Source organism: Nanorana parkeri, unplaced genomic scaffold (genome assembly GCF_000935625.1).
Source record: "Nanorana parkeri isolate BGI_ZX_2015 unplaced genomic scaffold, ASM93562v1 scaffold120, whole genome shotgun sequence".
Classification (NCBI taxonomy): Eukaryota; Metazoa; Chordata; class Amphibia; order Anura; family Dicroglossidae; genus Nanorana; species Nanorana parkeri.
The window spans coordinates 169871-192261 of NW_017306388.1; the positions used below are offsets into that span (position 1 = coordinate 169871).

A 22391-nucleotide genomic window follows, 5' to 3' on the forward strand; every position below is an offset into this window, starting at 1 on the left:
TCTACACACAGCTGTTCCACACTGACACCTATTCCACCACTATATCCCCGCACACCTGTTTCACACTGCAGCTCCGTCGACACAACTGGCTTCAGAAGGTGGGCCCTCGATTGTCGGCGGGCCAGCGACGAGTGAGGGAGATCGCGTCGAGAAGTAAAGCAGCGGCGTGCGCGGCTTCAGCGTCCTGTGCGGTGGGCGTGGCTTACGCGGCCTGTGCCGTGGGCACGGCGGCCGCAGCGGGAGCAGCGTGTGACGTGTGGCTCAGGCCGCATGTGGAGCCCGGAACAGCCCCGAACAGGCAAATCAATCGATAGCCGACGAATCGACGATCGAAAACGTTGCCAACGTTTTCAATCGTCGATTTTAATCGACTAAATCGATTAACTGTTGCAGCTCTAATATCCTACCCACTTCCAGGTGCCATTGTAATATATCCCGCCCGCTTCCAAGGGCCACTGTAATATATCCCACCCACTTCCAGGTGGCATTGTAATATATCCCACCCACTTCCAGGTACCATTGTAATATATCCCGCCAGCTTCCAAGGGCCACTGTAATATATCCCGCCCACTTCCAGGTGCCATTGTTATGGCTGATCGCTGTGTTTTGTTTATTGAAGTCTCATTTTGTCAATGGAAGATGTGCTCTGATTGGTCACTGTGGCTTACTACACTTTGTACCTTGTATGCAAGATTTGTCCTTCTCTCCCACACATCCCAGTCCCTCCATGTCCACTCTTTAATCGGGGCCTTGATTTCCTGTGATCTATACGCTGTAAAAGTTATTGAACAGCCTAATCTATCTGACCATTATATCATTAGGATAATAAATGCTCAAGTTATTGAACGGATTTATATTACCATGCAGTCATTATCAAAGTAAACGATTACAGATTGTTTGTGTGTATGTTTTTTTATATAAGGAGCGTCTTAGGTTTGATGTGTTTTTGTTCTGCCTGAATTGCTGTCAAGTGGCTTCAGGACTTTGGATTAAAACAGCCGAATGAAGAACAAACTTTACTTACCGACAAGCTAAATATAGCAGAGCAACCCTTTTGTGGCGTTTTAACGTTTTCTGAAATAGCTTGTGTGTGTTTTTATTTTTTTACACTGCCGGAATGAATTGATTCAATGCACTCTTCTGGGAGATCTATAGTAACATTGGATATGTTTCCATTCATTCTAAGCGTTACATAAAACTGCCTTCAAGAGCACTTTTCAAGCGGCATCGTGTAGCAGCTTGGATCACTGCAATATCTGGCTTGAAGGAATAACTTTCTCGGGGACTGCTAATTATTACTGTATGGACTGATAACACTGGTTTCTATTGACTTTGTTCATTGCTTGCAAATTGGGGACCTGTAGGTGATTTTTGAGAAGCCTTAAATTGTGGGAGAGGCCTACCTTTTATAGAAACAAATTATTTTCCCCACCAATGCAGGGTAAAGCAACAGGTGTACAATAAAGTGGGCCTGTACTGAGGAATCCATGTCCAATAAAAAACAAGTGGCAAAGAGCTAGTCACCACTATTTTTGTGGTCTCTCTGCAACTGAATTTTCCCAATACTGACTCACCATGCCTTGTTCTGCACTTTCTCTCTGTAAAGGTGGCCATTCGTGTGGATGTTGGACTCACCTCCCTGATGACTGGTGGTGTATTATTCACCAAGCAGCAGGAGAGATTGACAACAGAATGAATGGCACAGAAGAAGGGAAATCCTTGCACTGCAGGTGCAGCAAGGAGAACAGTGAGCAGCTCAGTAGTGACATCACCAAATCTGATCCGACTAATGAACAAGCATTGGGCTACGGAGATGAGGGGAGGTGTCCTGTAGTCCAGCACGTCTGACAACTGTCATAAGCCTAATGGATTTCTGACAGATCATGAAGATACAACAAGGGGAAATGTGCATGTTTTGGCGAGATAAGTATGTTAGTTTTTATTTTTGCCCAAACATACACTATAAATGTTGTAAATTTAAACTTCATAAGGACGGTAGAGCTGGCAATGTATAGGAAGATTTGGTTGTAAGTTGACCTGGCGATACGACTGAAAAAGCATGCTGCAAGTCTAGTGCTTCAGCACTGGCCACTTACTAAGCCTATTAAAGTGCTAGATGGGGCATGAGAGTGGGGTGGTCTGAATATATACAGTGTATATATATTGATATACACTGAGTGGCCAGATTATTATGACCACCTGACGTTTGTAGGCAAATTAGCTATAATTTTGCGCTGAAGTTGCTAGAGGGCCAGACCATTATAAATAGGGAAGCAGGTTGTTTACCATGACAGTAGAAGGGATTTTTTTCTGAAGATATGGGTAAACAACGCGATTTAACAGCCTTTGAACGTGGGGTGATTGTTGGCGCTCTGAGCCATGGAGCGAGTATCAGCAAAACAGCAGATTTCGTTAAATGTTCAAGAGCAGCTGTTGTTAAAGTGTTTAAAGACTGGACTGTGAGCCTAAAATCTGGGTCTGAACGGAATTGTGGCCGTCAGCGACTAGTCAATGTTAGGGCAGAACGGAGAGTGGCAAGACTGGTACAAGACAACAGAAGGGCAACAGTGCAGTGTCAGATTCCTCGCATCACCTTTCAACATCTCGAGTCACGAGGCGGCCCAGCGAAGCCATCTCGTGGAGTTATCTCGTGGGCCAACGGAAAACTGATGGGGTGGTCATAATAATCTGGCCACTCAGTGTATATGACTCCCCAAAATACACAGCACTCAAACTTTACCTATAAAGGGCTAAAGACGTACCAGCATTTCTAAAGTGCTCAAAACAAAACTGAATAGTAAACAAATTCTGTGGTTATGACAATTATAACGTCCTGGGCGGCAATTCAAAATGTTGGATTTGCCTTAAATTTTTTTATTCTCAGTGACACTGGTGATCAGAACGTTTAGAGAGGGTGAATCTCAGCAATAAAGAATTGACAGAGGTTGTAACCTCCGACCACTCTATCTAAGAAAATGTTTGCCTTTTAGTTATACTTGAATAGTTTCATCCACACAAAAATCTAATAATGTCAAGGTATACATTTACTATCTACTATGTGTGTGGATGCTTGGATGCTTCCTCCCGGGCTGCATGATACAATAGTGCTGTGCATTGTATATAATAACCTTTCTTCCTAGGGTTTCAAACACTACATTTCCTCTTCGATTAATGCTTGGAATCCTTTCTTTTGTATTACACTGCCTCCATACAGGAATGTGTCACAGTAAATGCAATAAAACCACATTAATGCCAAGCCATGGTGCCTGTTTTTACTAGGGATTGATTTACTCCAAGGAAATCATTTCCCAACCATTCAGGGGTGTGTGATTCATAATAGCAGCAGTGCAGCACTGATTTAAGGAGAAATGGCAGCCTCTCAGGAAGATAAAAATCAAACAGATTAAAGAGTGGAAGATCCTCTGTCACCTGAGTCAAACAATTGTGTTCCATATTCATTGACATTCTGCAGAAACAAAAGCAGACAGGGCTTGTGTGCTGCTGCTGCTGTAATAAGGATACTTGATAGAAGGGGACAATATTGATTAGGAGGTTTTGTCGAAATGGAGTTTACATCCAGAGAATCATGTGTTAAAGCAGACCTGTTCTCAAATGTTACATGAATATACAGTATAAGGAGAGAAGTAGAAGCAGCCATGGCAGACTTAAGGGCCCATTTTATACCTTTCCAGATCATTGGCACGCGTGTTAATATACATTGACTTAAAGTGACATCAAACCCTGAGATTTTTTAACATAAAACAATACTGTAATGTGTGCCTTACTGTAATCCATGGTGGTTTCCCTTCTCTTTGCTGCTCTTCCTTTTAAATCTGTATCTGTTCTCATGCTGGGCAGAACTTTAATGGTTTAATGTCACTTTAAGGCTACCAACCTGTGGCAATGGACCAAAAACTGGACATGCATCCTTGGTTTTTTTTTTCTAACACAGCGCACCACTGCGTTTAAGGAGCATGCTTTGGGGTTGTCATTCTGGTTCTGACTTTACTATATAGTCTGACCTACACTGGAGGATGGGCTTTTGGACTTTTCGGATGGCATGCTTGTTCTAAATCTGGGACTCTGTAGAAAATAAAAAAATCTATGTAATCAAAAGCAAAACTTTCTGTAGATATTATTTTAAGCTCAGAGAACAGAAGGCCTATTCATCAGCGAAAAGCTGTCCTATTGCACATAGAATGTCATGGAGCTTATGCTATTTTGTTGTTTCAGTTTGCTTAAAGGGATATTAAACCCTCAGCGGTTTTTGCATATATCTACTGCTAAGCAGTAGATGTATGCAAAACGATAAAAAAAAAGAACTTTTTGAAAGGGTTGATACTTACCTGTGTCTTTGTCGTGTGCCCCCGTCCGAACATCCGAAAATTTCTTGGGCGGCCGCAAAGGATCTTGGGGCGGGCGCATGCGCAGTTCAGATGTTTGGCCGAAAGACGAGGAGAGACAAAAGGTAAGTCTTGCCTTAGTGCATGCAGCATTTTTGCAGATCGCACTGGACCTGAACGTAGGCAGTAATGTGCCTGCGTTCCGGGTGCAGAGGATCGCACTGCGTGCCGGGGGCGCGGCTGCAGTGCCATTGACTTCAACAGATTCTTCCATTTACGCTAAACTGTGTGGATGGAGGAATCTCCCACTGGGCCGAGCTTCAGTATTTTGCTGGTCGGCCCCGCTGGCTGTCAAAATACCTGAACAATGCCTGCATCCAATCAGATTGTTCAGGTGTTTTGACAGCCAGCGGGGCCGACTAGCAAGATACTGAAGCTTGGCCCAGCGGGAGATTCCTCCATCCACACAGTTTAGCGTAGGTGGAGGAATCTGTTGCACTTTTTCCATCTGACCATAGAAAATCTGCAGATAATCTATAGGTGTATGGCCAGATTAGGTGTATTTTTACGTAAACCTGTCTCATCATAGGGGAGTTGGCTCAGCCAAGATTCCCATAATGGGGCTTGTGGTCCACCTAGAAGCACTGTAAAAAAGTTGTTGAATTTTGGCTGTGCTGGAGTATATAAAGCTCAGGCATACTGTAGGAAAAACAAAATGGATTTTTAGCACAGCTTTAATATTCCCCATGGCAATAACTGTTCAGTGAGAAAGATACTTGTTGCCTGCATACGCTCTAGAAGGTTTGTTTAATTTTTTAATGCATGTAGTTAGTAATTTTATCTTTTTTTTTTTAATGAAGGAACATTTAGTAGTTTTGTAAAGAAAAACGTAAATAAAATTTGCGACCTGGCAGTTTGCCATTACACTCCAAATGAAGTGGGCTTTGCCTTTGTATGCTTACATTGTTGCATGTTGCTATCTGCTTTGTGTTTGATCGTTTGTCTTATCTTAATTACAGGCTTGTATAAGCAAACATGTCTGCGTGATTGCCTACATATGCATTTCAAGTGGCAATTTATTACCAAATGAATGGAGTAGTACATGAAAGTAATACATTCTTAATTCACTTGGTAGTACTAGAGGATGTTTATAGCCATGTTTGCTTGCTAGTTTTCTGTTTTTTTAAACAAAAATATTTTCTCATTCTATATTGTATTTTGGTTTTGTGTGTTTGTTGGTGATTTGACTCAGCCTGGCTTCTTATATTTCTCTGGGATTTTAATGGTGAGACATCCGCTCTTTGTAATTGAGTGGCCATTACAAATCTGGATACATAATTGCATAATTTTTTATATTGGAACTGCAATAATTGCATTCTGCATGCACCGTTTTGACCCATACACTAACAGGGTTATTCACAAAAGGGTGCAGAGTTTGGAGAAGGCCGGAGAAGTGAACAATCTAGGAAAATATAGCTGATTTGGAAAAATTCTCCAATTCCGCTCACTTTCCAGTTCAGCTTTGTTGTCCTAGATTGTTCACTTCCCCTGTCTTCTCCAAACTCCTCACCATTTTGTGAATAACCCCATAACTTGTTATTTCTAGCAGAAGTCAAACAGAAGTTGGGAATTTTAGTGAGAACACCTGTTTTGAGAGTGAACACATCTAAAGGTGCCCATACACTGCTCGATTCTCGTTCAAGAATCGCGGGAAATCTCGCGATCGTACGAGAATCGAGCAGTGTGAGTGAAGACGTGCGACCGTTTCTACTGTACGGTCGCACGTCTTTTGTCTAAGGTGCACGCTAGGAAACCAGCCGAAAATCGTACGATTTTCGGCTGGTTTGAACGGTGCTCGGGAGACAAATGCCGAACGGGCCGGTGTGCGCACGCGCACACTGCCCGTTCAGCATTGCAGTCATCGGAAGCCCGCCCCTCAGGGGGGCGGGCTTACGATGATCAAGAGTACGATCTGCCTGTCCAAGATGGGCAGATCGTACGTTTTTTAAATGACTTTACAACCATCGCAAGACTAAGGTCCTGCGATAGTTGTAAAGTGTATGGCCACCTTAAGGCTGGGCACACACCTTACAACCATCGCAAGACTTTTGTCTTGCGATGGTTGTAAGGTAATTAAAAAAAACATACGATCTGCCTATCTTGGACAGGCAGATCGTACTTGCAATGATCGCAAGCCCGCCCCCGCCTAGGGGCGGGCTTCCGAACCCTCAACCTTAGAGTGCAGTCACATATACATGAGGGATCTGGTTGCCCTCGTACCTTAAATTCTAAGGTCCCATTCACACCAGATGCGGTGCGTTCCGGCCTGATTCTAGCCAGAACGTACTGCCTCACATTGCAGCAGGCTCACTTTTTTGTGGGGCAGGAGGGGTGCTGCAAGCACTATTTTGATTGCACCGGACCGCAGGCATAATGTGCCCTGCGATCCCGTGTGGGAGAGTGTGCAGTGCAATCCTTAAAAAATAGTGCTTGTACAATTTTTTTATGATCGCACGGGACCGCAATGCAGGCATTGATGTGCCATGCGTTCTGGTACGGGCGATCGCACTGCAGGCGGGGGCGGCGGGGCTGCGGTGCCAGTGACTGAAATGCACCACCACGCCCCCTCACAAGAACACAGGAGGGAGTTTATTATGCGATACAGTGTGTTCCAGCAGCTAACGGCGCTGGAACGCATTGTAAGTAGTGTGAACAAGCCCTTAACCCCTTCATGACTGAGGCCCTTTTTTCATTTTTTGCACCCATGTTATATTCCACATTTTAGGCCTGAAAATGACGTAAAACCCCCCAACATTATATATTTTCTGAATGCCAAGACCCTATAGAATAAAAAAGTTGGGACCAGTGTTTAGGGGAATAGCTGACTCTGCAGGGAACTAAAACGTTTAAACATCATGGAGCAGCATTCATTGTAAGTGATTTCATCAGCATTTTAAATAGCTGAAAATCCTTTTTACTTTAATATCACTTTAAAGTACAAATAAAGGTTCCTGTGTGACAGTCTAAACAAGTCCCACATTCAGTTACTATGTTTTCAATAATCATCTAAAACTTTTCCTTTGCCTCCTCTCAGAGAGCCAAGTCCTCATTTGTATCTCACACACTCCACCTCCCTGACACTGCAGCTCACAGTGGGAGAGCTTCAGCAATAGCACAACAGTGCTGTCAATACAGAAAGCAGTGGGCAGGAGTAGGAGTGGCCAGGTACTGATTGACAAGCTACAGGTTTGTGAATCAGGAGTAACAATGCTGACAGGTGACTGGTCTACTGTAGTGCAAAGAGGCACAACCTACATAAGAGTGGCAACTCTGCTCTGAATTCAGGAGCAGTACAACATCATTGCCACACCGTCACAGGAAGCCGCATTAGGTGCATTTTTCTTGCAGGATCAACAGGTATTTGGGGCACTTTGCAAGGGGGCGTTTAGAGAAAACTGTGTGGAGGCATTTTTTAATGGGAGTCTTTAACAATGCTACTCGTTTTGACCCATGCTTGGTCATGTGACCAAGACCCATAATGGCTCAAAACATGTAGCACTGTGACAGCCTATAGCATGGATAGGTTGTTTAGGTAGGTCCTCACATTACTAAGGGTGCTCATAGATATAGGAGGACAGTCACACCTGCAGGAAGAATGTGGGAAGTCAAGTTCCCTGCCCCATAAGAAGCTTGTCAAGCAGTTTACGTCTGATATCTACCCCAATTATACATTAAAAAGAAAATATTCAATGAGGTGGACTATACCTTTAATTGTACTTTTGTACATGTCTGATTGTCATCTAGTGTTAATGTTGGTTTTATGTGTTTTGTCACCCGCTTTCCTTGTCATCATCCTGTAGCTATTTGTGTTAATCAAGTGGGAACAGGGATGTCTGGTGATTGCTTGTTTTACGTATCACAGTTTAAAGAACACATTGGTAATTTTGTCGGATTCCTAAATGATGACTGGGGTCCAGGAAAGATTGCGGTCAGCCGGTGTGTAATCAAGCGTGCTAGCCTCCTGCTGCTCCGCACTGCTTGAAAAATATGCACGGTGCACAGCACTGATGAAATGTATGTATCGCTCTGCCGTACAAGGAAAAAAGACATCTGGATGCTTCACGTTTTCCATTGAGAAAACAGAAAATAATATCACAGATATGAATGTACAGCGAGAACACAGGCTGAATAATTCATACTAATTACAGCGAAATAGAGCAGCAGAGACATCTGTGACAACTAAGGGCTTGTATTAGAGTTTCTCAGGAGCCCGACCGAATACAATTTAAAGCCTAATTCTGCTCTACTGCAAGTTGAGACAGTGTAAGGCACAGTAGTAAGATGTTGTTCCGTCACGCCTCTCTGCAGCCTTTTGAAGTATCCATTGCTCCCAGTGGGAAATGCCTAAATCCTGCCTGTGCCATGGTTTCCTGTCCTGTCCCCAGTCTACAGGGAATGGTTGCTTACACACTCCAAGGCATTTGCAGTTCCCATGTGGCAACAGGACATATTTTCTTAGCGGTCACAATAGGCACTTCAAGAGCCTGGGCTGACATACAACAACAATATAGGAAAAAATATATTTACAGATTTGATTATTCCATGGCGCTACCTTATCAAACATGACGCAATGACTTTGAGGGTAATAATTGAAATCATTTTTCTAGTTATATAACTGGCTTTGTTCAGTAACTTTGCTTTGCCAGCACAAAATGTAATTTTGCATAGCCTGGTTTACATTCCTTGTAAACACTTGCAATGTGGCAGGATTTACAGTATGGTAACAAAGCAAACAGATAGATGAATTTAAAATGCTGTTTTTTGCACCGTGGATAATCTCCTATTAAACGTGCACAGAAAAGCTTTTAATAGAACGCTAGATGCTGCAGTAGATTTCTTCCCAAAATGTCAAATAAATCTGTTTAAGTGCTTTGTAATAGCCGTGTATTTTGGGTTTGATTTTTTTTTTCTTTACCTAGCTTGAAAAGAGGGAAAAAAAACAAAACTCTGTGAAGGAATAGAAAAAACAAACGTCCATTATTTTCCCCAATCAATGAGACCACAGGGAGATGTGTATTCCTGGTTGTGTACCGCATGGTCTCCACAGGCAGCGCAGCAGGAACAGAGCCTCTTGTAGTTAGCAATAAATACAGAGAAATACATGTACGAAAATCAGAATCGCCACCTAAATTTGCCCAGTTGGAGCCATTTCATCAGAAGGATGCATGCTGTTGTACGACGTGGCTCTCTGCTTCCTTCTGTGCGGGACAAGCTGTCTGAATCAGTTCTTCTCTGTTCTGAGCATGGAATCTTAATGCAACTAATGGAGCCAGATGGTGCGCGCTGAATCTTTGCAGCAGTGCCCCTTTGTCCCTGTGATTGCTCTAGTAGGTGGTGTAGAAGGAGGTGCCTAGAGACAAGTAGGAGGGTGCTGGGTTCGTGTCTGTGCCAAGTTACACTCACCACTTTCTTTCTCTCTTCCGTTTCTTTGCATGGCAGAAGCTGGCGGTCCGGAGCTGTCCTGTGGGGAGTGCCAAACCGATCCCGCTCATCAAAGCACCAAGCAGTCAGAGCATTGCCATCTCTGTGATCCCGGCCAAAGCCCCCGTCACTATGGTGACTGCACACTTAAATGGACAGAAGACGGCAACGGCTTCGGCAGCCTCGGCAAACAGCGCAGAACCCCCACAGACCGCCCCTATTAACTTACAGACAACCAGCAAACTGGTGGGAGGAACCTTAAACATGGCAGCGAGAAGAGTGTCAGAAATGCCCCACGCTCAGGTATGTCTGACTGATTGTTAAAAGTTGCATGGCACTGTTTTTTCCTAAAGTGTACATATTTTGTTGGAAGTGCTTGTAAAGGTGAAAACTATTAAAGGGATTGCTACAATTAAATAACTCTACTGTATATATTGTTTAGCCTCAGCAGCTGTTGTTGTTATAAAGATTCATTATGAAGTTAAGAAAGTTTAGAAGAAAAACTAAAACAATTTTATGGCGGATTATCTCCAAAAATAAATCGGCATATTTGAAGCTTGGTGGTATTTTTGTGTTTTTAAATGATTGTGATTTTAGGTTGCTTGGTGTTTTTCTTAACTGGAATGTTTCTGGTTTTAGCTGAAAATTTACATTTAACTGTTACACCAGGAAAGCAAATCTATGTTTTCTGAAATGCAAAATACACTTCAAATGTTGTTTCTGTCATTGCTGCCCTAACTAGTTCTTAAAACTCATTGTTTCCAAAAAGTGCTAACAACCAACTGTTTTGCAGACCACCCCCATACCCCATAGCATAAGCAGCTTTAATACTACTACTACTAATAATATTAATAAAAATAGTGATAATTACATAAGTGGTCAGGCTAATAATAGACACATGCCCTTTTAATTCAACCAATAGAAAAATAGTAAATTAAAAAGTTGCATCAGCAGAACTCTTAATTCACTGTTGACTCAGAAGAAGGCAAAACAAATCATTAAAAGCATGGTGCAAATTGCTTTTTTAATATTAAACGCTTTGTTTAATAAGGCAAAAAGTAAAGCAAATTAACCCATAACAACTAAGTAGAAAGCTCTTTGACGGTGGCTACTTTACAACACACACAGGGACCATTGGGAACAGAAGTAGCCATCCTCTAAAAGGAAGGACAGTTCCTTCTTGAGATGATTTGAAGATCTACAGCTGAGTGATACACAAATAAGATACATTTTTATTAATAGTTAGTAGGGACGCACCGATATTAGTATCAGTACTCGTACTCGCCCAAATGCTCCCGATACTTATACCCGATACCGAAACTTCCAATATCAAGAAGAAGGGCGGCGAGTAATTACAGCGTCACTTAGTGATGAGGGAGCATTGAGCCGGCTTCCCGACCAATCAGGAAGCCAGGTGGAGTGTAATGACTTGCCGCCCGGATTCCTGATTGGTCGGGAAGCTGGCCAATCAGGAAGGCAGGCGGCGAGTCATTACCCACCGCCTGACTTCCTGATTGGCCAGAAAGGCGGCTCCATGCATAGAGACGGCTTCCCGGCTAATCAAAATCGGAAAACTGGCATCGGTGCATCCCTAATAGTTGGGGTACTTTTAAATGTATTTTTAAGATTTAACTACTGGGCCAGTGGTAAAGCTCTACCCTAGTGTTTTTTGCAGTACAGTGTAACAAAGATTTGAATCCAGTGAGAAAAAGTGACAATCATCAAGTCTCCCTTTGTCTCCCTTGTTTATAAATAATATTTCCCTTCAAGTCCATAGTTATACCTGCAGCTCTCTAAGCACTTTTGGCCCCTATACCGGCGTTATATTTGAATAACATTGTTGTTTCAATTCCTGGCTTGTGTACAAAGACTTTTGTGTGGAAAATGTATTAGAGAAGTAACTATTTATTTCTACCTGGTCACTCTCCATTGAAAAATAATTCCTTTAGTATTTCAGTGTTAGCTAAAACATTAGCTGTTAGCATGAGACGCTCACATCATTCTTCACATGACTTCATCAGTTTACATTTTGTATTTTTTAATGTCTTATGTTGCAGGTGTTTAATTTTGCTCTCGTATTGACACATTGGTGATTATCTTTGTGATTTGCATTGTAGTAACAATGAACAGAGCGTTTAGTTTGCATGCCACCACTAGAGGTCATATTGTAAATTCACAGCCGGTCAGCTATAGAAAGGGAAGTATGATATCTCTTCATTATACTCCTACCTAATTGAAATCATTCCTTCTAAGCCTTTCCAAAAAACTCAGTTTATTATGATCGTGATTAGTGCTTATTTCAGCTATTGTGTGCTTAGTTGGTACCAGTACTTTACCCCATTTGGTAGTCAATGGGGATAATTACAATGGACTTCTTTGCTGCAGAGTGGAATTGTGAAGCCAGGCAACACTGGACTGTATTAATTGTATAATTTGACTTACATGGACTACCGAACAATTTTAAGCTCTCAGTACAATACACGGATCTGTGCCATTTCCAATAGGCAGCCTCAAAACACAACACATGCTTTTTGCAGGAGATGTTAGTTCTTGTATGTTAAATGCTGAGCTATTGGTGGTATTTCTGTGTGTTACTTGTTATGATCGTGTCTTTTGGTACTTTGTTGTATTTTTGTACCTGTTGATTTACTGAGGGCTTTTGAAGGATAAGTGCACTTTTATACAAAAATGCACTGCTGCAAAAGTTCAAGTGTGTACTGCGAAAATCAGATGTAACCTGGTACTTTCCATCTGTAGAAATCCATATTTATAATGCCTGGTGCAGTATTTACATCTCAGGAGGGGCGGGCATCTGTGCAGGGAATTAGAGGGAGCGGGGTTTGTGCTGGAAAGATTTGTTAAGAATAATAGCCATCCTCACTGTGGGTTACACTGTTGCAGTACACAATGTTCCAGCTCTGGAGGCTTTGGTGAGAGGTCACTTATCCTTTAAAGGAGAACTATGAGGTGAGTGCTTTTCACTCACCTCATAGTTCTAGCCAACCTGTGACAATGAGACTGTCACAGGTCGGCTCAGTAGATCGGGAGGTGAGTGAACACATACCGGGTTCGCTCACCTCTCGATCCTGTCACGGCTCTCTGCCGTGACAGGGGAGGGGCTGGATTCCCCCCCTCCGATCCGCCGGCGGTGACTGGCGGAACGGCCGGGGGGGGGGGCGGGTACAGCTGGCTCTGCCTCTAGATAGGCAGAGCCAGCTGTCACTCACGCAGCTGGGCGGATCCCGTCGTCTGAGTCGGGATCCGCTCCGGCTGTGGCGTCTCAGTATACCGCGAGCTGTAGCTCGCGGTATATGAGCTTAGGGTAACGGGAGGACGCTGGTTTGTGTCCTCCCGTTACCCTAAGGAGAACTATGGGGAAAAATACTGACCCCATAGTTCTCCTTTAAGCAGGTGAGTAATGTTATGAATATTCTGAGATGGAGTTTTTCTTTCCAATTAGGATCTTAGGATCATTGGATCTCTTCTCACAATGACCCTACCCTGCACACAACATGAATATTTTCCTTCAGTTATATCAGATTTTGTAACGGATCACATGTAAAATTTCAAAATATCCTTCCTTACATTCTAATGCAAATATGGCTTTTTTCCTGTGTTTCCAACACAGATTAAAGGAGAACTATTATATGAGTAAAATTAAATCTTCCCAATACTTTGAGCCGGTCTGTGACACTGCAGCTGTCACACACCGGCTCTATAGATCGAGAACTGAGCGATCACCAATCGCTGACTGCTCAGCTTACACTCTTCTCTCTGCTGAGAGCAGTGACTGTCACTCAACGCTCCCCACATGTATTCCCCCCTCTCCGTTCCTCCAGCACTGACTGGAGGGATGGGGGGGAGGGGGGGGGCGGGCACAGCTGGCACTAGAGAGGCTACATGCTGAGGTTGGGTCACAGGAGGACATTTGTAAATGTCCTCCTGTGACCCAAAAGAGAACTAAAGCCAAAAAGAGGTTTGGCTTTAGTCTAATGTTGATTGTGTTAAAACTGTAAGCAGAAGAAGTTTATACCGAAAAGGGCCTGAATGACTTTAGCTATCGGCATTAGGCCCGGCTTTCATGTGCACTGCCTGAGTAAAGCCAGGCATTGGGGGCAGATCGATGCAGCAGGAAGTGGACACTTCATTGAAGATACATTCGCACCCTTGCACTTCTCATGCAATGTTGTTTCGGTGCAGTATGTTTTAGGTGTTTTTTTTTGCATATGCTTTACATTAGGGCTGGGCAAATTAATTTGCAATTCAGGAGCCAATCTGTCCAATACAGGAGGCAGCAGATTTTCTTTTTTAGGAAACAGGTCCACAACTAGACATCAACTAGAGAAAACCCCAAAAGTTAGGCACCAGATGTAATTTTTAAGGAGCATTGGCTACCTGGGATTAACTGTATTACTGCTAATCCCAAGGGAAGGTGCATGCTAAATGCTGCTGAAAACAAAATTGCAGGAATGTTCTTTTCACTGCAGCAAAGTGCAAAAGTATAAATTAAACCTTAACACTTGTTGGGAACTGTTAACTATGGCTGTTATCTGTACCAGACCATATAACCACTATGGTGCCAAGTAGTACAGGGGCATGTTATTGTCTGTGTGACTTTTTGGTTTGTCCTGACTGCAGTAGCATTTGTCAAACGATTTTGGAACACAATTGGACACCTATGTCAGATTGATGTGAAAGCAGCGAGTGTGCTGCAGGATTAGTTATCAATTTAAGATACAAGACGCTATTGTAGAAGGTCTTTTGGTGATTTGTTATGGGTCCCCTGTATTTACAGCTGTCTTCCTATGAGCGCCATTACACATGGGTAACTTTACTTACTTATCTTCATGTTTACGGCTTCAACAACTGCACTTGTTGGAGAGTATCGGGGAAATTCAAGGGGTTGACATTCCAGCTAGCTGGATGATTTAGTGGAGCAGAGATGGATTGTGGATGCAAAGCACGGCTCCATGATTAACGTATTGGCCGTGGACCATCAGTTCCATATTTTTCAGGCTCTGCCAAATAGAAAATCCGGCACAAGCGTTTCTGAGCAGATTGTTCGAATATAAAATTGTGCACAGAACAAGACAATTTAATTAAATGGAATTGATCATTAACAAACATTACGAGCTACTTTTGAACTGTTGTCATGTTTCACATTTTTTAGACCTGCACAGGATTGTCGGGATATATCATGAGGAGTAGAGCACATGACTGGCTAGCCACGATTTCAGACCGATCACATGAACTACTCCATGCCAATCTCTAAAACCAGATAGCCAGTGCACTTGAAAAATTATGGCTGATAAATATAGTTGTCATTAGGGGAACATCTACACTTGGCTCCTAAATTGTGCTAACTGTGCTTTGATTTCTTTTTATATTTCTACCCCTGATATTTACTCAAATAGACTGTTCAGGCATTATGTGTAAAACTTAAGAAAGGGAACATTTCCTTTGCAACACGTTTACCTTTTCCAGGATAGATTTGTAAATTCATCGGATCTGATGCAAAACTTGAAGTAAACCTCTTACCAAACAGGAACATATAAGGTGAAAATGCACAGGCAGAAGTTACCTTCTCCATAAACTATGTCTCCACATTCAGTAGATCCAGAGATAGGCAGCTGAATTTATTGCAATTCTTCCTGTAATGTTGAGCTTGATTCCTTCCCCCAAACTCCCATGACTTCCTTATTGTCAATGAGCATTTGTCATTGGTATTGACATTGGTGGGTCTTTAGCCTTTTCCAGCTGTGCTGTGTTTTTTTGCTGTTATTAGAGGGTTGTACCCTGTTATCCAGTAGTAGTAGAGGGTTATAGCCTATTATGCAGTAGTAGTAGTACAGGGTTGTAGCCTGTTATCCAGTAGTAGTAGTAGAGGGTTGTAGCCTGTTATCCAGTAGTAGTAGTAGAGGGTTGTAACCTGTTATCCAGTAGTAGTAGTAGTAGTAGTAGAGGGTTGTAGCCTGTTATCCAGTAGTAGTAGTAGTAGTAGAGGGTTGTAGCCTGCTATCCAGTAGTAGTAGTAGAGGGTTGTAGCCTGTTATCCAGTAGTAGTAGTAGTAGTAGAGGGTTGTAACCTGTTATCCAGTAGTAGTAGTAGTAGTAGAGGGTTGTAGCCTGTTATCCAGTAGTAGTAGTAGAGGGTTGTAGCCTGCTATCCAGTAGTAGTAGTAAAGGGTTGTAGCCTGTTATCTAGTAGTAGTAGTAGAGGGTTGTAGCCTGCTATCCAGTAGTAGCAGTAGAGGGTTGTAGCCTGTTATCCAGTAGTAGAGGGTTGCAACCTGTTATCCAGTAGTAGTAGTATAGGGTTGTAGCCTGCTATCCAGTAGTAGTATTAGAAGGTTGTAGCCTGTTATCCAGTAGTAGTAGTAAAGGGTTGTATCCTGTTATCTAGTAGTTGTAGTGGGTTGTAGCCTGTTAGCTTATCGTAGAAACCAGACAAGATAGATGTACATTATACCTTCTGTTGTCTGAGAAGGTTAAAAATGCAAATTTTCAAAAAAAATGCTCATCTCCCTTACCCCGAACCTTCCCCTAATGGAAAAATGTGACCAACCACTCCCTGGAAAGTGAGAAATGAATGTATCAGCATCGGGGATGCCCTCAGAAATGTTATGGGAAATGTCATGTATGGGAAGAGTGGCTGAGCTCTCTCCTGCACCACAGCTCCTCATACACTGTATATTGTATCCCAAAGCCCATCTCTACTGGTGATGTTCCCGTACATGACCCATGTAGGTTTTGTGCTCTCTAATCTAATTGTAGTAATTTTGTGTATAATTTCAATTGTATGGACTTTGATTCTGTGGACATTGTACAGTTTCATTCCTTATTGGTGCACCCATTGATGCTCCTTATCAACCTTCTTTATATATTCCATGAAACTGAAATGTTTTCCAATAAAAAAAACTTTCTGAATAAAAAAAAAAAAAATGCAAACTTTGCCGCTCTGGCCTCCTTCTAAGGTGTGCATAATTAGATGGTATCAGGAGCGTGCATAATTAGGCTGAATTACAGACTCAGGCTTAGTGATGGCAGAGCATTCGCTTGTGGGCACCCAGAGGACTTTGGTGGCCTGTTGTACGCAAGCATTACCAAGATGAGTAATACAAGCCCGAAGCATCAAGTCTGTGTACTCTGTGTGCATTTCCATGCTAATTCTTTTAGTTTTACTGTACTAAACTTCTCCCACTTTTAATTGGTGCTTTTAGCACTTCATTGGTCTCCGTGTTTTACTATTAGCTAAAGTCATAAAGTTATTGGCAGTAGATGAGGTCTGCTATGGAGAGGTCATATGACACAAAGTTTGATAATAGAGACCCATATGGACTATCAGAATTGGAATTTCTCTGCAGTATGTTTGTTCTGTTCTGTGAAGCATTCCTGGAAAAGACGAGGCCCCTTTATACTCTTCTAAAGGTTGAGTGTAACAGACAAGACCGTACTTAATTACAAGCTTTTCATTAACATGACTAATAACATTTGCAGTCAATATTCTCCAGGCATCAGAGCATTAGTTCTCTTGACTGTTCTGTTCAGATTGTAAAGGCACCAGAAGGGTACAGCAAATTTAACAGTGTTATGGCCGGATTGGCTTTGGCTAGAACTCTGAGGCTTTGCAATTTTTTGCAGTCGGACCTGGTGGAGAAATTGTCAACTGTTAAAGCACATGGCTGGTAGAAACAGACTAGTAATTACACAGGGGAAGAGATGTGAACTGTCAGTCTCTTGACATGAAGAGGCTGCATCCTTTCATGAAGCGTGACCCTTGCTTAGTAGGAGCAGGTGCAGGAATATTGGACCTCAACCATGGAATTCACCTTGGCTCTCTAATGGTGCTGAGAAAACGCACGAGTCTCTTCAAAGAAACCTGTCATTTGAGAAATGTGTAAGCTGCCACTAATGGCTTCTAAAAATGCTACCTGCCTGGTTGTCTCTCATACATTCTGAGTCCGAATCAGAATTCCTGTTTCCTGGTCAGTGATGCACAAAGTGTTGAAGCCTCTGGACATGCACGACAACCAGGCAACTAGTATTTTAGGTACAGGAGGCCTGTGGTGACATATACACATATCATTTATTATAATAAACTTTGGTTTTCCTGCACTATTTCCTTTTAAATGTAAATGACAGTGTAATGTGAGTACATATTATTCTTGTTGGGAATTTTGACTTCCTTTTTGCATTTTTTTCATTAGACTTTCACGCAAATTGGTAGGTATTACTTCTGTTGGTGTTCTGCAGTCTTGCTGATACAGACACTATAGCCACTCAAATGTTCTATTATTGCAAATCAGCATGGCTAATAATATGAAAGAAAGGAACAGAAAAGCTTAGTGTGCTGAACTACCATGTTTCCCCAAAAATAAGAAACTGTCAAAAAAACACAATAGGTCTTATTTTCGGGGTAGGTCTTATTTTTTTAATGTACAACAATCCACACTTATTCATGTACAACAGTCTACATGTATTCATGTACAAAAATATGGTGATCAGGGCAATCAGGGGTGCCGTACCTTTCCAAGAGCAATTTGCTAAGCAATCGTTGGCCAGTATGAGCGAAACACACTTTTTCACTATAGATTCCTCACAGGCCGAGTGCATTTGGTATCACTCCGCCTGTGACAGGAACCGGCGCTATAAAGGAGGCATCGGCTTATGCGGCTCTGCTCCCTTCGCTGCCGCCTTGCTTCCTCTAGCGCTGGCTTCGTTAGCCCCACTGATTCTCTCTTCAAGTTCTCCCTTATGCCACCACCGGCCCTGGGAATGGTCACAACTAGGTCTTATTTTCGGGGCAGGTCTTATATTTTAGCAATTCCCAAAAATAGTACTAGGTCTTATTTTCGGGGTAGGTCTTATTTTCGGGGAAACATGGTATAAATGAGTAAGCATAGAAGGTATATGTAACGAGCAATTATAATTGCCCCCTATTTTCTAAATGTGTGTTTACAAATGTAATTATTTTTTTTTTTTAACATTCAGTATATATTGATTCTGATTTATGAAGCTTTCATTCCATTTAGGCTAGATTCACACTGACATGCTTTTTATGCACTTGTGTTGATGTGCATTGACATGTGTTCTATAGTGCATTGCATTCATTTTATTTCCAGTTTAATGACAAAAAGGTTTTGGTGAACAGATCCTGAGTGTTTGGTGCCACACCCCTGTATTAGTCAAAAAAGGTTAAGAAAGAAAAGTGGGGCTTTAATGGCACTGAGCGACAAGTCCAATGAATCACAGTTACTAAGATGAAAATATTATTTTATTTAATTGATACAAAATATAAAAACGGCAATAATTAAAATCTATAGGTACATCATAATAGAAGAAACCTCCAGTGACCACTCAGTTCCATGTTTAGGGCATATTAAACATGATTGGATTCTTGAATAACATGTGAAAATATTTGTGATAGTACTTCGTAAATAGACTAGTCAAAACATGATAAATTATGATATAGATCGATTCAAATTTCATGTATAAGGCCTTATCTGGAGCCAACTGAGTGGATGAGTTGCAATTTTCTACGCGTTTAGCGCATCTAGCGCTTCATCAGGAAATGGAGGCAATTGACCCAGTGCGGAGCCAGTGGATGCACGCACGATGTAACAGCCAAAACGGAGAGGTAGGCGCCCCCAGGTGATGGGAAATAGAAGCCGAGGCCACAGCAACTGGATTGAGGGTTTTTTGGTCATATATGGGAGAAGGGGCAAGTACCTCAGATCCACAATTCCATCTAGTCCGACTAAGGTATTCCAGTCACAGAGCAGGGAAGAAGCAGGCTAAAGCGACACCTCACAGCTAACCCCGCCACCATCCCACATAGATGCCGCCAGTGTGTGCAGGACCGTCTCCTATTATCATGTACCTATAGATTTTAATTATGGCCGTTTTTATATTTTGTATCAATTAAATAAAATAATATTTTTATCTAAGTAACTGTGATTCATTGGACTTGTAGCTCGGTACCATTAAAGCCCCACATTTATTTATTAACCTTTTTTTCCAGTGTAATACAAGGTGTTATAAAGCCTTGTGGTCTATTTTCATCCAGCGTACACCAACACGGTGTGTTGGTATGAATTGGACCCATTGAAGAAATGTAGTTATCGCATTGCGCCTACCAAGCACAGCCAATGCAAGTAGCGCGAATGAGCCTTTAAGGAGTACTAAACGGTGCGTAAAGGAGAACTATGGGGTTAAGGCTTTTCCCCATAGTTCTCCTTAGGGTAACGGGAGGACACAAACTGGCGTCCTCCCGTCACCCTAGGCTACAGCTCGCAGTACTGAGACGCCGCAGCTGAAGCGGATCCCGACAATTATGAAATATGATATGATAATATTGAGTAAGAAGGCACTTTATCATCATTTATAGACCAACTCCTGGCAATAAAGTATTAATACAAAAGTTCCAAAATAACCATTCTTCCTCTTGCAATCCTTTGCCTTCTTGCTTATCACCAATATCAGTAATATGACCAAATGCCAAAACAGGATTTAAGTGAACTCTAGAGAAGGGGAGGATCACCGTTCAGACAGGGACACTGATTGGCTGTCTGTGGCCTTCCTTCACACCTCTTGTGCAGGAGCTTCCAATTACAGAGACCAGACACCGATGCTCTCTCTCCTTGTGCAGAGTGACTGGTTTTGTCTCTGCCCCCTCCCGTAGTTATCTACAAGCATCTTGTAGTGGGTGGGGCCTGTTGGGTCCCTCCCACAGCTCTGCTCTCTGCACAAGCTATGTACAGCACCGTGATAATGTCATTGCTACTTTTACAAGGTAATATTTGGGTATGCAAAGGAATTTGGTGCACACAAAGTGGATCTAAATCCTTTTGGATTTAAGGAATATATTTTAATGAAAGTTTTTGTGCCTGGAGTTGACCTTTAAGGGTCTTTGAATGCAGGTAAGAATTATATATCAATATTCTAAATAAAGTGCATCTTGGCTCTGTTTTGTCCATGCTCCTATTTTAAAATGAATATTTTATTATTATAGGGATGATGTAGTATATCTAATCATGTGGGGGTTTTTTCATTCGTGTGGATTTTAGGTTACAGGAAAATGTGACTTTCTTCAAGCGAGAAATGCTTTTATTAGAATGTTTGAATTATTGGAGATTCATATAAAAAAACGGACAAAAAAAAACAAGCACTTCTCTTACATCTCCGTTATTGTAATAAAGACTCCAATTTAGGAAATGAAAGTCTTTGGAGGAAAGCCAGCTGTCTTGGTTAGATTTGTTCTGTAAAATTGCTTTCATTAATAATGAGAGAATGTTAACAATCGGGAGAGCAAACTTCCAGGTTTAATGTCAGTTCTGCAGGTGTAAGCATCTGTTCCGTGCTTCATCTGCTGCACAGCATAGATAGTTGTGAGTTGTGTAACAAACTAGCTTTCCCTTTAGGCTTGTCTTGTAATGACTGGAAATCTGAACCAGGATTACAAATGAAAGCGGATCTAACCCTAGGACACAAATGTAATGTTATGCAGTTTTTGTCAGGCCTTGGAAGTACAGAAAAAGTAGCTGTTAATACCGCCAGGAATCCAGTGGCTCTGTAACTATTGGGTTGTGAGGCCGCCTCTCACAGTGATGGACCAATAGTAAGGCACATGGTACAGATGGCCGTGTTCCCAGTGCCCGTGACCAAGAAGCTTTTTGGGGCTTCATTACGGAGCATTCAGAGTTGCAATGTAGGGGTCTGATGTATGTACCTAGAGGTGCTATTTATAGGAAGTAAAGCTCAAAATTCTGGGCTGTATCCCCATGCACCACACTAAGGTTTGTGATACTTAAAGCTGAATTCCGGGCTAAACAAATATTATCTAAATTAGGGGGGCAAACTCCGGCCCTCCAGCTGTTGTGGAACCACAAATTCCATGAGGCATTCCAAGATTCTCAAAGCCATAGCCATGACTCTCAGAGACAGATGCAGCACAGTCATGATGTCACCACTAGTTTAACCCTTTAGTGATCAGTGACGTCCATAGTACGTCACTGTCACCGTGCCCGTTTAAACAGACTGTCGGCTTTACAATAGAATCGATCAGGCGACTCAACTGTCGCTCGATCGCTTCTTCGGGCCGGTATTGCTCTCATTCTGACGTTTGCGCTGTTATGTAACATGTGCGGCGTAATGGCCGCAATTGTCGTTTTCGCACATAGGCACACCCGACGCATGTTTGCGTGTGTATGCGGGGCGGCGGGGGACCTTAAAACATTTTTTTTGTTATTTTACTTTTTTTTTAATTTGTGATGACTTCTTTTTAAGCATCTTTATATTTTTTTAATGCTTTTATTTTTGTAAAACTTTTTTTTTTACACTTAACTTTATTGCTATCACATAGGGGGCTAAGAAATCCCCTATGTGATAGCCAATTCACATGACAGGTCCTCTTTATCTCCAAGACCCTTGATGTCACCTAGGGACCCCCAGAGAAGCTGATGAAGCAGAAATTACGTGGGAGATCGTGTACTGATCTCCCTTTGATCTCCAGCAAGGAACGTCGCCGTGCCGGTCCCAGCCGCACGGGCCACAGCGGATCTCGGCAGC

At 42.3% G+C, this 22391-nt stretch overlaps 1 protein-coding gene across 5 annotated transcripts in view; it reads left to right on the top strand.

Moving 5' to 3' along the window:
* Positions 1 to 22391, top strand: part of PHF21B (PHD finger protein 21B) — a 107281-nt gene that overhangs the window by 36564 nt on the left and 48326 nt on the right. For 3 of the 5 annotated variants that reach the window (XM_018553443.1, XM_018553448.1, XM_018553446.1), the window contains exon 2: positions 9843 to 10127. In XM_018553443.1, coding sequence (XP_018408945.1) covers positions 9843 to 10127 — 285 coding nt within the window. The remainder of the gene's footprint in view (positions 1 to 9842; positions 10128 to 22391) is intronic. The other 2 variants (XM_018553444.1, XM_018553447.1) reach the window with 1 other exon arrangement.